Source organism: Rhizoctonia solani, chromosome 15 (genome assembly GCF_016906535.1).
Source record: "Rhizoctonia solani chromosome 15, complete sequence".
NCBI lineage: Eukaryota > Fungi > Basidiomycota > Agaricomycetes > Cantharellales > Ceratobasidiaceae > Rhizoctonia > Rhizoctonia solani.
This window is the reverse complement of record NC_057384.1, coordinates 48,268-61,957: the sequence shown is the minus strand read 5'-3', so window position 1 is coordinate 61,957 and position 13,690 is coordinate 48,268. Positions and strand designations below refer to the sequence as shown.

The following is a 13,690-nucleotide window of genomic DNA, read 5'->3' as shown; positions in this document are numbered from 1 at the left end:
TGGGGGTAATAGTGCCTATATCAGGACTTATGAGCGGTTTTTGTGTAGTATGTGGACGCTAAACCTTTGCGTCAAGCACCTAGCGTTGGATAGTCCCTACAACAAATCAACAGATCTGGCGATCGTGATATGAGCGGGTTTTCTACAAGCAGGTGTTTCAGCTGACTAAGGTCGCTAACTACTGTGTTCTGGCGAAACACGTGGTATGCGGGGGATTAGAGCCCGTCTGCCTTATAGCAATTTGGTACTACGTGTGGGTGGGGGGTTTTTGATTATTCTACCCCGCAAGGTGGCCCAGATCACGTGTTTTTCCCTCGTGCTAGTACAGGGGGTCCTCTCCTTGTTGAACAAGCCTACAAGAAGTCGATTTTACAATGTCGTACTCCACTGTAAGGTGGGGTACTTGCTAGTGGGCGGGCGCTTGTGGCCGTACTACTACTGACAAAGCTATCTACTGTCTACGTGAGGCTATACTACTACCGCTGTAAGGCGGCCTTCTAATCTCTACTACTGGTGGGGGGGGCTTAGCCCAGGAGGTGTGGTAAGCGCAATAAGGGAGGTGAGCTTCTGAACTACTGAGGGGCCGGCTACTTAGCTGGCTAACTACCTTCTCTAGTGAATAAGAGACAAGGTAAAATTGACTTGGGGTCTCCAAGTGATTTTCCTGCTGTATAAATAGACAAAGCACACTATCTACATGGTCTGTGCGCGTGAGAGAAAGAAGTACAGAGGACAAATGAGAAGCGTGCTGCGGGCTGCGCAGAAGCGTGGATTTCTCCTAAGCGCCCTTGGCACGGCATCTCGGCGCGGCATCTCGGCATAATAAGCGCCGAGATCACGTGATCGAAAAACATAAGATATCAAGTCCGTAAAAAATACTAAAAATAATAGAAAATTCGGGCGATTCTGATGGTATAGTTAAGAAGGTTATAACACCTGGAGAAGTGTAATTTCTATGCATCTGAAGTAGATTACCTTGGTGTCATTGCCAATGGTGAAGGAGTGAAAGCAGATCCCAAGAAAATCACTCAAGCGGTTGATTGGGCAACACCGCGCTCTGTCAAAGGGGTTCAAGAGTTTTTGGGCTTTATAAATTTCTATAGACGCTTCATACATAACTTCTCAAAATTGGCACAACCCTTATACCAACTACTCCAAAAGAATATACCTTGGGAGTGGGGTGAACGCCAAGAAGTGTCTTTTAAAGCTCTTAAACAGGCTCTAATTGAATCCCCTGTCTTAATCCAACCCGATCCATACAAGGAGTTTTTCCTTGAGTGTGACGCCTCTGATTTTGCAACGGGCGCTGTCCTTAATCAAAAGGGCAGTGATGATAAATTACACCCGGTTGCATTCCTATCAAAATCCCTAGCACCTGCTGAAAGAAACTATGATATCTTTGATAAAGAGTTACTAGCAGTAGTAAGGGCTTTAAAGGAATGGCGTCACCTGCTGGAAGGAACAGTAATCCCTGTCAAAATACTGACAGACCATAAAAATCTGGAGTACTTCCAGACAAAAAGGGATCTGAACCAAAGGCAGTTAAGGTGGATGGGATTTTTGGCAGATTACAACTATAGGATTGTGTATAGACCGGGCGCACAGAATAGAAAAGCAGATATTCTCTCTCGCCGTGAAGACCACAAGTCTGCGGTTAAAGAGGGGGGTGAAACCCCTGTGCTCATAAGCCCAGAGCTTTTTATTGCAGCTATCCAAACAGATAGTGACCTTAATGATCTAATAAGGGACGCTCTGCATGATGATAAGGCTGTATACAAAATCCTTAAATCCTTGGAAGAGGACATACCTGTTAAAGGATGGAAACTTGACAATGGCTTACTCTACTATCATGACCGGATTTATGTCCCTAATGAGCCAGAAATCAGGAAAGCCATCTTAGAAAGCAGGCATGATAACCCTTCCACTGGGCACCCAGGACAGTTCAGAACCCTAGACCTCCTTTCAAGGGATTACTACTGGTCAGGGATGAAACAATCTGTAACAAAATATGTCCAAGCATGCAATTCATGCATACGTAGCAAACACTCCAACCGGGCTCCTGAAGGTCTCCTTCAAAACATAGATTTACCCAATAAGCCCTGGGAGGAAATAACGTATGACTTGATTGTAGGACTCCCCACCTCAGAAGGATATGATGCAATATTAACAGTAGTGGACCGATTATCCAAAATGGTTCATTTTATACCAACGCACTCTGATGCTACTGCTGTTGATGTTGCAAACCTCTTTGTATCCTTTGTGTGGAAGTTACATGGGTTACCCAGGAAAACCATTTCGGACCAAGGCCCCCAATTTAATGCAAAATTCCTGAGACAAGTCTACAAGCGGTTGGGGATAGAACCACATTTCTCCACTGCATACAGACCACAAGTTGATGGACAAAGTGAACGCTTAAACCAGTTTGTGGAAATTTACCTACGCCACTACATCAACTATAGACAAACAGACTGGGTTGCATCACTACCACTTGCGGAATTTGCATACAATAATGGGAAACACTCAGGCTCCAAACACTCTCCCTTCTACATGTGCTATGGTTATAATCCAGACTTCACAGTTGGAAACACCAAGGAAAGCCATGTCCCCCAAGCCAACAACCTAGCAGACTTCCTGAAAGAAATCCAAACTGAAGCAAAAGCTGCTTTAGAAATTGCTGCAAGACAAAATGCGCAATACTATGATTTAAACAGAAGGGAAGCAACCAAGCTGGAAATTGGTGATAAAGTTTATTTGAGTAGTGCCAACATCAAAACTTCAAGGCCTTCCCATAAGCTAGAACATAAGCGATTGGGGCCCTACAAGGTCTTGGAGAAAATTGGCAGGAACTCTTATAAACTGGATCTCCCTAAATCCATGAAAGTCCATCCTGTCTTCAACATTGCCCTATTACACAAAAAGCCAGTAGACAAGTATGACCGTGATCCAGTTCCACTCCCCCCAGTTGTCACAGCTGATGGAGAAGAGGAATATACTGTTGAAAGGATCCTAGACTCCAAGAAAGTGGGTCGACAAGTCAAATACTTGGTTAAATGGAAAGGGTATGGACCAGAGGATAACACATGGGAGCCCAAGGCCCACTTAGCCAATGCCCCTGAAAAATTGGCTAAGTTTCACCGTGAACATCCAGAGGCAGCTGGACCTTAACGGGGGGGAAGTGTCATGCCCTAGAGGCGTGACCACCTTAAAATCCACTAAGTCGAAGAAATAGTGAATATATGCGCTATTTTCATGAAGATTTATGGATATATGCATCTTTATGCTATTTAGGCGCTGAGCGCTTATTATGTAATCTCATCACATGACCTTTAGTCATGTGATCTTGTTTTCTTATCTCTGGTCATGTGACCTTATCTTTGTTATGATGTTTGTACATGTAATTACTCTTCCCCTTCTCTGTGAATATATAAGGAGGGTTCTGAGAGCCTTAAGCCTCAGAACTCGACCTCTTATCCCCATCCAACACTACTACCCTAAGACATACATTTAAGAGTATTGCCTGAGAGCATACCAGTCCCTGTCAAAGGTCCTTTGCCCAGCTATCTTTATAGCATAGTGCACACTTACTGTATTGGTCTTGTCCAACCCCTTATCTGGCAGTTGCCTTGAGCTCTGTTAGATCCTACTAGCTGATAAGTCCTATATTAGGCAATAGCTTGTTAGGTTTACCCTGTGGTAGTTGTTGGCTCTGACAAGGACTGTGCTTTCCCCTTGGTTTTTGACCAGTTGCCCTCGAATCTTATTGACCAAAGACAGAAAGTATATACTAGCACTTCTATAAGCTTGACCATCACTGTATCTAGATGAAATCCAGCTGGCTTTATATACCCACCAAGAGGTCAATGTCTCACTCTCAACCATTTTGAGAGCGCTGGTTGCAGCTGCTTACTCACAAAAATCGATTTCTTGGGAGGCACTTGAGCAAAATGAGGCGCTTCAAGCTGCCTGGCAAGCTCAGTGGGGTATTTACAATGCCTCCGCGTTTTTGTGGGTTGACAAGTGCGGCATTGACAACTGATCCAGCCAGCGGTTATTTGGCTATGCTCCCATTGGCCACCACTGTGTTGAGTGCTCATTCCTTTACCACGGTGTGAAGTACTTGGCACTCCTGGTTCTTGGCGTGGAGGGCATTCTGGGCATATCAATATTTGAGGGAGCAATTTTTCAGGTAGGTTTGCTGCCATCACTGCGGACCATTGCTGATGTTACCCTAGCCTACGCTTTCACAATCCTGTCTCTGAAGCACAATACATCAAGGAGACATTTTATACCCATAAAACATTAGCGTTCTGGGCCTCATGCTTCTCAAGTTGGTCCAACCCTTTCATTTGATTTGCCTTGTTTGTAATTTGTCTCCTAGTTCTCAACTGGGTGCTTGCCACCTTGCTATTATCCCATCAATCTTACATCTTGGGCAACAAAATATTTGTATATGGTGTTGCGCCTGTTCTCACAGTATGTTCATTCTCCTTACCACACTTGTCATTTGGCTCACTTATATATCTTAGGTTCCTCTGCCCATGTTCATCATCTTTGACTGGCCCCAAACTTGTCCATGGATATATCAGATATGGCTTGCTGCTGCAGTATGGTCCTGGGCATGGTACAATATCATGTTCATGTATCTTTGCGGTAACTACAGCCAGCAAACTGGTTACATCCCGTGTTTGGACCGGGATTTTTTGGTGCTATTCTAGTAAGTTAATGATCACGGTTTGACACCCAAGTAGCTTACCCTGGGACAGTTATGTGACAGGATTACCAGTTATTGCTATATTTGCACTGGGTCAAAATAGGACTGTCCAAACTTTCATGGTCATTTTGTTTGTTTGCACCGCAGCAGCTCTTGTGAGTATCTTTTATACCCCTGAGTGCGTCATTTGCGGCCGCTATCAAACATGGCCCGACAATGTCATGCCACATGATTTCATGACAATCTCATACGTTATAGCGATTTTAGAAACGGTAAACCTTGTGATCAGAAAGTTTTGCAAAATGGGGGAAAGTTACAAAAGTCGTAATAACTCGTCGAAATCGCATTATTTTCGCGCGATTTTAGTACCATTCGAATCGCAATGAAAATGCGATTCGAATGGTATAAGTCTCGTTTGGATAGCCCAAGTTTCGAAACTCGCGTGTATACTCGACAATGCAGCACGGCGGCTCAATGCGACTTGTAGATAAGAATAAAGCTAAATACATGCTCATATATACGTATACAGAGAAAGTCAAGCAGCTTGGGGAACAAAAAACGTGTAAATAGTGTAGTAGGGGTCGGATCCTGTATATAGTCTCGGTCACATGACCTGATATAGCACATACTCTTGACCACTCTACGGCGTGTCCACCGTGGTGACGAGGTGGTCTTCCTACCTTACGCTCTGAGGTTAAGCCTCCCTTACTTTGACTACGCGTCAGAAGACGCGCCTTCGCTACAACGGCGAGCCACAAGAAGCCTGAACCCAGGCCACGCGATTCGAAAGGCCAATTTTTAGCCAAACCAAGACCAAATCAAGACGATACACTAGAAAGTACACGCATCAACACATCCACTATACCCTCATCTTTCAGCCAGTCCCTCGAGAACAGCCCAAACACCGAATCGGTCCCATTCCCCAAGAGCCCCAGCCTCGTGTCTGAAAACATACCTTTGCTCCCGCCTTCCGCAACAGGCACTTTACGGGGCAGAAAAGACCGCAGAAACTTCTCCAACCCATTCAACCCGTCCGACCTCTCGCGTCGTCTGTCCCAAGCAGCAGGAGGCCGTGACTCACCCCCACATACCCATAGACCGCCTGTCACACCCAGGCGCTCCCTCTCATCGCCACAATCACCTGCCTCTCAGGCATCATCTCCATCTATCCTGGGGCCAGCATCCCCCTCCTTAGGCAAAGCCGCCGCGAGTGCTATGGGGGACCCTACAGCGTCACGAAAACCAGACCCGTGGCCTCGCCTCCAGGCTCTTGGTCAATTCGTTGACGAGGGTCTCCCCTCACGTGAAGCTGAGTACCGTTCAAGCTTTTTACTAGCGACCCAAGGCTGTTCTGACGAGGACATTGCCAGATTATGGATTGCAAACCTCAAATACAAGGGAAAAGCTTGGTGGTGGCACCAGAAGCTCATTAGTACAGAGGACGGAGAACAAGCGGCGCAGAAATGGTCTACGCTTGTGGTAGAGATTGATAAGCGGTGGAAATCCCCTAAGCCCAACTTTGAGGCGTATCTAACACGGTGTTACGAGGAGTGGCGAGCCCATACAATGGACCTGGCAGCAATGACACCCGAACTCACAAACGCGGCGACAAGTGGCCAAAACCCTCTTGAGGAATGGGCAATGCGACACAAATCACTTGCACTCGATTGTGATGGCGAGTCGGGACGCGCCCGAGTTTATAACCTTACTCAACACGTCCTCCCACCATTTATTGTTGATATGCTCCCCAAATTGAGCTATGGAAGCAACTTTGATGGGCTCATTAACGACATCGCCGCACTTAACCCGCGCTCAGTGCTTAATCAATACGCCGACAGTGCAACTCTCAATGCCTTAGCCAACCTTTGCCTCTCCGAGCACCCATCCACCCGCCTCCCGGCACGCTCTCGCCCTACAAATAGCTGGCTTCCCACCTCAAACTCGATGCAGACCCTGGCTGCCATCCGAACAGCCCCGTCGAGACTCGTACCAGCACCACACGTTCAGTTCTCAAATCCCCTCGTCCAGCCGGCCACCACCCACGTCCCTGCCACGACTACTAGGGCACTTCCGCAGCCACCAGCATCTACAGCTGCCAGACCAAGTTCAACGCGTGCAGAGCCACCACAAGATCCGCCACAAGCGCTGCTCCCGTCCGTCGTGTTGCAAATCGCTCGCGCAAGGCAGCCAAACCCGCCTGTACCCCCCCGCACCCCCTCTCGGGCTGAATATGAGCAGCAGGTACAACAATGGCACGCCACCCACGGAGACCAACGGCCAAATATCTTTTGTCCATTCCCTCTAACTCCTGGCTCGGCGCCCCCTACGTCTAAACTCTGTTCGATTTGCGCCAAGGGTGACCACAACTCACTCGAATGCAAAGCCGCACCCGAGGACAGGCTGCCACTGCAGGAACGTCTATACCGCGCAAGTGTCTCGCAATCTCTGCGACAAGACGAGCCAAGGCAAACCCGCCCCAGCCCATATACTCCATCTCCCCTATACCGCCGCCGCTCCTTGTTCTCCCAACCAGTCGAACTCGTCGAACCCATTGAACTTGTCGAGCACCAGGAACCGTACAGCTACGCGTACGAGTACGACTCGGGAAACAAGGAGGGTCAGTGAGTGAGCCTGGCGACCTCACTGACCCAAATGTAGCCAAACCAAGCGCGCCGGAACGGCTGGTTGGCTCAGGGACTACCAAATCTTCTGCAAACAATTTTATTTATACTGCCCGTGTACCTACGGCCTTGTCTCCAGAATCGATTATATATTCATGGTACCCCGAGAGCGAACTAGTGGTAGAAATTGGGAGTATGGAAGAGAATCAGACAAGGGAACATCCGTTTAAGCTTTGTGTAAAACTCATCTCAAGTGACAAGACGCCGTCAACAGAGCTGTGGGGAACCATTGATGGAGGGGCCATGCTGTGTGTTGTCAACTCAGTGGTCTGGGCCCAAATTGAGCACTCGTTCGGCAAACTTGCCCCTTCAAATGTTGTATGTCGAATGGCGAACGGGAACCGGGTGCCCTCAATGGGTAAAGGTGTGGGCTCCATCGTACACCGGGAGTGTATCTGGCCAATTGAGTTTGAAGTCCTTGATTCAGGGGGATCTTTCGAGATCTTATTAGGCAAGAACTGGCTCCGGCGTGCAGAGGCAGAGCAGATTTTCAAGTCAGACGCAATCACATTGGCCACTGAAGCCGGTCCTAAGTACATCGAGAATGAGAACCCAAAAAGCGCACACCCTCCAGTCAAACCAAGAGGCCCATGACCCAATAGCAAACCCAATACCTCGCCAACCCACACCCAACCTGAGACACTGACATCGCCATTGTCATATCCACCACGTTGCAGCGAGAGACTCCAAAGCAGGAGGGAAGGCCAAGCTTTAGCAGATAAGGGATGGATGGCTGAACAAGCCTTAGTGGATTACGAGCGCCGTAAACCAATGGAGCAAGACATACCAGATAGCCCAGATGAATCGGCGGAAGAGTCATGGTCAAGAGCCAAAGCAGAGGCAGAAGATGCACGGATACAATCAGTTATGTTTACGGAGGAGGAGATGTCTACACCAACCTCAGTACAACCCCTTGACAACATACTGGATAGAGCCACACGGGCAAGAGCAAGACAGAGAGGTCCAACCATAGACACGCAGCCAGCCACTCCCCCAACAGCAGCCTCCCCATCTGAGCGCAAGACGAATCCATTCAGCCCGGGACGAGTTGCAGAAATTTTGCGTAAGGTCCGCATTGGGCCCGATTTGTCAACAGACCAGAAGAACTTGGCACAAGACCTAGTCCGGGAGTTTGCAGACGTCTTTGCACTTAACCTATTGGAAGTTTGTGCAGTTGACTTCACGGAACTCAGGCTTGACATTCCCACGGGTGCAACATTTCCCATGCGAGCAGGCCAGAAACGGATGACGGAACCGCAAAAACAGGCTCTATATGGGATGTTAGATGAGTTAGAATTGGCAGGCATTATTGAGCAAGTTACACAAGACCAAGTCAAAGCAGTCTCACCCATCAGCCTGGTGCCAAAACCAGGCGGCGTCAATCTCCCTACCCTTGAATACCTCCAGCGCCTAGCCAACTCGGAGTGTCGTCGATATGGCATACCAATCCAATTCCCCGAGGCTGGATTCCATGAGCCAGAGCAATTGCAAGAGCCAACAGCCCCTGCAAAATGGCGGCTTGTCCAAAACTTTGCGTCGGTAAATCAGGTAACCCGTATCCGGTCCTTCCCGATGGGAGATCTTGCAGCCAAACAGCGGGCAGTTGCAGGTCATAGCTTCATTAGCATAATGGATCTACAGGCGGGGTTCCACGCTATCCCAATTGCGCAGGAGAGTGTTCCGTACACAGCGTTCTACGTTGATGGTCGGGGTCACTACGTATACAAACGGATGCCATTTGGACTTACCAGCGCTCCAACAGTCTTCCAAGAAATGATCGCAATGGCATTCAACGATCTGCTAGGGAAGATACTGGAGGCATGGATGGATGACCTGGCAACAGCAGCGGACACGTTTGAGGAAGGCATGCAGAACCTACGTACCATATTCACCCGGTGCCGTGACAGGAAGATCTCGCTATCAGCTTCCAAGACAGTCCTATTCATGACGGAAGCGGTATTTGCGGGTGCCCGTGTATCGAAGGCCGGAATCCGCCCAGACCTCGCCAAAGTTAGAGCTATCCTGGAATGGCCGGAACCGCAGACAATTCTGGAGGTCATGAGCTTCATCGGGCTCACCAATGCATATCAATCCAAGATCCGGGACTACGCGCGTATTGCACAACCTCTGCAAGACTACACCCGAGGCGTAAGGTCGGCGGACTCGCCAAAGGCAGAATACAGGCAGACACTTCGAGAAACCCGAGTCACCCTGAGCGACAAAGCCAAGAAATCGTTTGCGAGACTGAAGACAATACTCACCTTGGATTCAGTCCTGCGTGCTCCAGTATACGACGGCCGGCCATTCATTGTCACAACCGACGGTTCTAAGTACGGCTTTGGGGCAGTTTTAGCTCAAGAGTGGGAAGAGATATCAGCCAATGCCGTGACCAGGAAAGTGAGGTACCCAGTGGCCTTTGCTTCTAAACGGACGTCCCGCACCGAAGAATGTTATATCCCCTTCCTACTCGAATTTGCGGCTCTCAAATTTGCCTTCGACGAGTTCGAGAGTATGATCTTTGGTCAGATCATCGAACTGGAAACGGACTGCAAGGCATTAGCAGACCTCATTGGGAATAGAAAGCTGAACTCCACTCACAAACGCTGGCGAGAATTCATCTTAGCAAGGGATATACGCGCAGTCCGCCACCGCCCAGGTATCACGAACACGGTATGCAACGCATTATCGAGAGTCTATGAAAGCCGAGGAGACGACGAAGCCGGACCAGGGAGACTTGAAACAGTCGATCCAGGCTGGGAAGCCCAGAAGCAACTTGTCAACGACCTGTACCACCTAGCATCAGACAACAAATCGGCTCGTTTACTCGACCGCTTTGCGGGTGACCCATACTTCGAAGAGATCCTAACGCACCTGCTGTTTGAAGTCGGCTCAGCACCCCCAAACGACCCAGACGAGGCGACAGCCAGGAAACGGAGGGCACACCGAGCATCAGGATATCTAGTCGATGACGGGAAGATTTGGCTACTCGGCGGCAAGAACGGAAGGGCAGGAATAAGGGTTGAATGCATACCGGAATTGGAAGGACCGGAGTTGGCAGCGTCAGTTCACGCGGCAGGAGGACACTTCGGTCGGGACATGACCGTAGTCTTGCTACAGCAGCGTTACCATTGGCCCCACCTCAGACAAGACGCAACCACAGCGGTGACTACGTGTGCTCGATGCAAGAATTTTGGTCCACGTCTACTCTCAGCCCTACTCAAACCAATTACGCGCGCTTGCCCCTTCGACCTCCTCGCAGCAGACTACGTCTTGTTCCCAGACGGCCATGGCGGGTTCAAGAACATCCTACTTGTAGCAGACGTCTATAGCCGATTCTTATTTGCATTTCCAACCCAAAAGCCAGGCACGGGGAGATTTACCGTAGATTCACTAGCCAGAATATTGGGTATGCTCATGAAGCCCAGCTCGGTCATGACCGATGGAGGGAGCCACTTTGATTGCGAGGAAGTCCGACAGTGGGCTGATAGTTGCGACACCCAACTTATCAAAACCCCCGCGTATGCACCTTGGACAAACGGCCTAATCAAGGGCTACGCCAAACTTCTCTTGGGTAGAATCAAACGCCTATGTGCACCGGACCTTGGTATAGACCCAGACGCCGACCATGATCCTATGTCCACTCCGGCTGCCTGGCCCAAGCACCTTGACAAGGCCGTGGCCCAGCTAAACAACCGCATCCTGCCCTCCCTTGGTTACTCCCCACGTGAACTCCTGACTGGTATTCTGTCTCCCGAGCAGAAAGCAGATATAGGCGCCCAAATACGAGACCCCACGCTAGAAGAGGTAGACGTCAACATGGCCCTCACGTACGCGTTCCGCATGGATGGCTATGCCAATGCTCTCCAACATGCAGCCAGACGGAAACGCCAGTTTGACAAAAAAGCCAGACCTGCAGACTTCAAAGCGGGAGACTTGGTTCAAAAATACGATGCACGCCTAGATGAAACTCATAGCTCACTCCGCAAGCTTGCTCCCAGATGGTCTGGCCCAGTCCAAGTTGTCTCGAAGGCAACAAACTCTTACGCACTCGAAGACCTCGAAGGCAACGCATTCTCGTCCGCAGCCCATTCCCGCCTCCTCCGTCCGTTCATCCCCTCACCTGGTACTCCGCTTGACGCCTATATACGCGCACTCAGACTTGCACGACGCTCAGACCCGAACGCCACACGCCCAGCCATGCCGATCGATTCCTCACGCCTGCCCATTACGCCCCGACCAGAAGACAAGCTCCCGCTAGCTCGAAATGACAAGACGCAACCCACGGGTTCAGATGACGAAGCCAACGAACCATACGATGATGACTGAACGAGTGTGGCTCCACTTGTCACGGACTCTCTTTACTTGCTTATCTACTTTCTTTTCTCCTCCTTTTCTCTCCTGTCCGTTAGACCATATCTATTTGCTCTATGTAGCTGCATACATTGTACAGTTGTAATATAGCTTTGGACTCTAGTAGTAGTAGTAGCTCCGAGGGCGGACCTAGCCTTGAGGGGGGGGACCTGTAGTAGGGGTCGGATCCTGTATATAGTCTCGGTCACATGACCTGATATAGCACATACTCTTGACCACTCTACGGCGTGTCCAATAGTCACTCACAACAGAAATTGGACTATCTTTTGTTACAGCCCGTCTGCCTGGTAATTATATTGCGATTGAAGCTCACTTGGGCATCGGACATTGGTGTGTGAAGTGAAAATTGTCCCAAAATGATTGGGACATATCAATGTTTCGTGATATACAAGTATCGATGGATCACAGGCCCCCAATTCGCCACAATGGCCCCCCCTACTCCAGATGAGCTTTGTGCAGTTGTTATACGATTAATGAAGGAAGAAAACGATACTGAGAAAGCAAGGAGACTCACCGGGCTGTCCCCAAGAACCATAACTTCAATTATGGCGATTTGGGAAACTACGGGGACCACGCAATCTCGTGTCCCACGCCCATTGCTGGTCACTGGGCGGCCTTGTACACTCCGACTCGAGCATGTATGGGTGAGTATTGAAATAAGACTTGTCCTCTTATTAGTGACTCACAAAATTCCAAGTATATAGCCAAACGTTTGAAGCAATGTCCTACGCTGTATCTCGATGAGATACAAAATGAATTATCAGGGATCTGCGGCATCAATGTATTGTTAGCAACAATTTCAATGGTGATCAAGCAACACGGGATTACTCGAAAAAATGTATACCGTCAACCTCAGACACCACAAATCTAGCAAGTTTCACATCAATTGGCGTAGGTTGAGAAGCATGCAAGGGAACGTAGCAAGCCACTCCGCATGGAATTTCTTGAGGTCATACACCACTTATTTACTCCTAACCAATTGGTCTGTGTGGATGAGTGTTCAATTGACAAGTGTGGGACGGTACGTACCTATGGCTATGCACCATTGGGGAAACGAGCCTGTCAAGACGCACCTTTTGATTGTGGCATCTGGTGTGTTGTTTGTGTAAAATAACATGATTGGAGGCTTATGGCCCATTGTCCTCTAGCTATTTCTTCCTCCCAGCAATGTCACTTGCTGGGATTCTTGCACTCCGTGTGATTGAGGGCTTGTTTACAGCTGAGCTCTTCAAGGATTTCATTACATTGTTACTCACACAAATGAACCCATTCCCTGGGCCAAATTCAGTGATTATCATGGATAACGCAAGAATTCACCAAAAACGTGAAGTACTAGAGATGATTGAGGCACAGTGAGTTAGTCAAGTCATTCGGGAATAGAAATTGTAGCTGATCATACCATTTTCTTTGTTGCTATAGTGGAATGCGATTTTTATTTCTGCCACCATACTCTCCCAACTTCAATGCTATTGAGTTTGCATTTTCAAAAATCAAGGGTAGGATTGAGCGCAATGGAGAGATGACTTGGTTGATTATGTTGGTGGCACGTAGGATCTGCCCCCATGGGGCGGTTGATTATGTGGACCCTGATGTTCTTACGTGTCTCTATGGTCATGTCTACTCTGTCACTGCAGACAATGCTAGGGGATGGTATACAAAATGTAAATACTAGGGAAACAAGATACAGAGTACACTTTTGACTACATTTACTTTGAATTCAAGGGGCCAGCCTTTGGTGGCATCTCATCATCCTCTTGGTCAACTGGGTCAATCAATGGTTGGTCCTCTCAGACGTACCTCATCAATTGCCTGGCAGAATCAAGTCCAAGATGGTGAGTTGAACCATTGGGCATAAAAAATGAAATTTTAGTCAAGTCAATTGGGGAATATTCACAAAGGTGTGATAGGCAGACAATATGGATAGATG

General features: G+C 48.7%; 2 protein-coding genes across 2 annotated transcripts; both read left to right on the top strand.

Moving 5' to 3' along the window:
- Positions 1–909: 909 nt before the first annotated feature.
- Positions 910–3,165, top strand: RhiXN_11861 (Transposon Tf2-7 polyprotein; the record flags this gene model as incomplete). The annotated part of the gene is made up of 2 exons (XM_043331676.1): positions 910–912; positions 946–3,165. The coding sequence occupies 2 exons, from the start codon at positions 910–912 to the stop codon at positions 3,163–3,165; spliced, it is 2,223 nt and encodes a 740-aa protein (XP_043186437.1).
- Positions 3,166–3,989: 824 nt separating this feature from the next.
- Positions 3,990–11,718, top strand: RhiXN_11860 (Retrovirus-related Pol polyprotein from transposon opus; the record flags this gene model as incomplete). The annotated part of the gene is made up of 8 exons (XM_043331675.1): positions 3,990–4,108; positions 4,233–4,327; positions 4,379–4,473; positions 4,527–4,714; positions 4,764–4,889; positions 5,437–7,328; positions 7,370–7,925; positions 8,070–11,718. 8 exons carry the CDS (start codon positions 3,990–3,992, stop codon positions 11,716–11,718), a joined length of 6,720 nt encoding a protein of 2,239 aa, XP_043186436.1.
- Between the last annotated feature and the right edge of the window lie 1,972 nt (positions 11,719–13,690).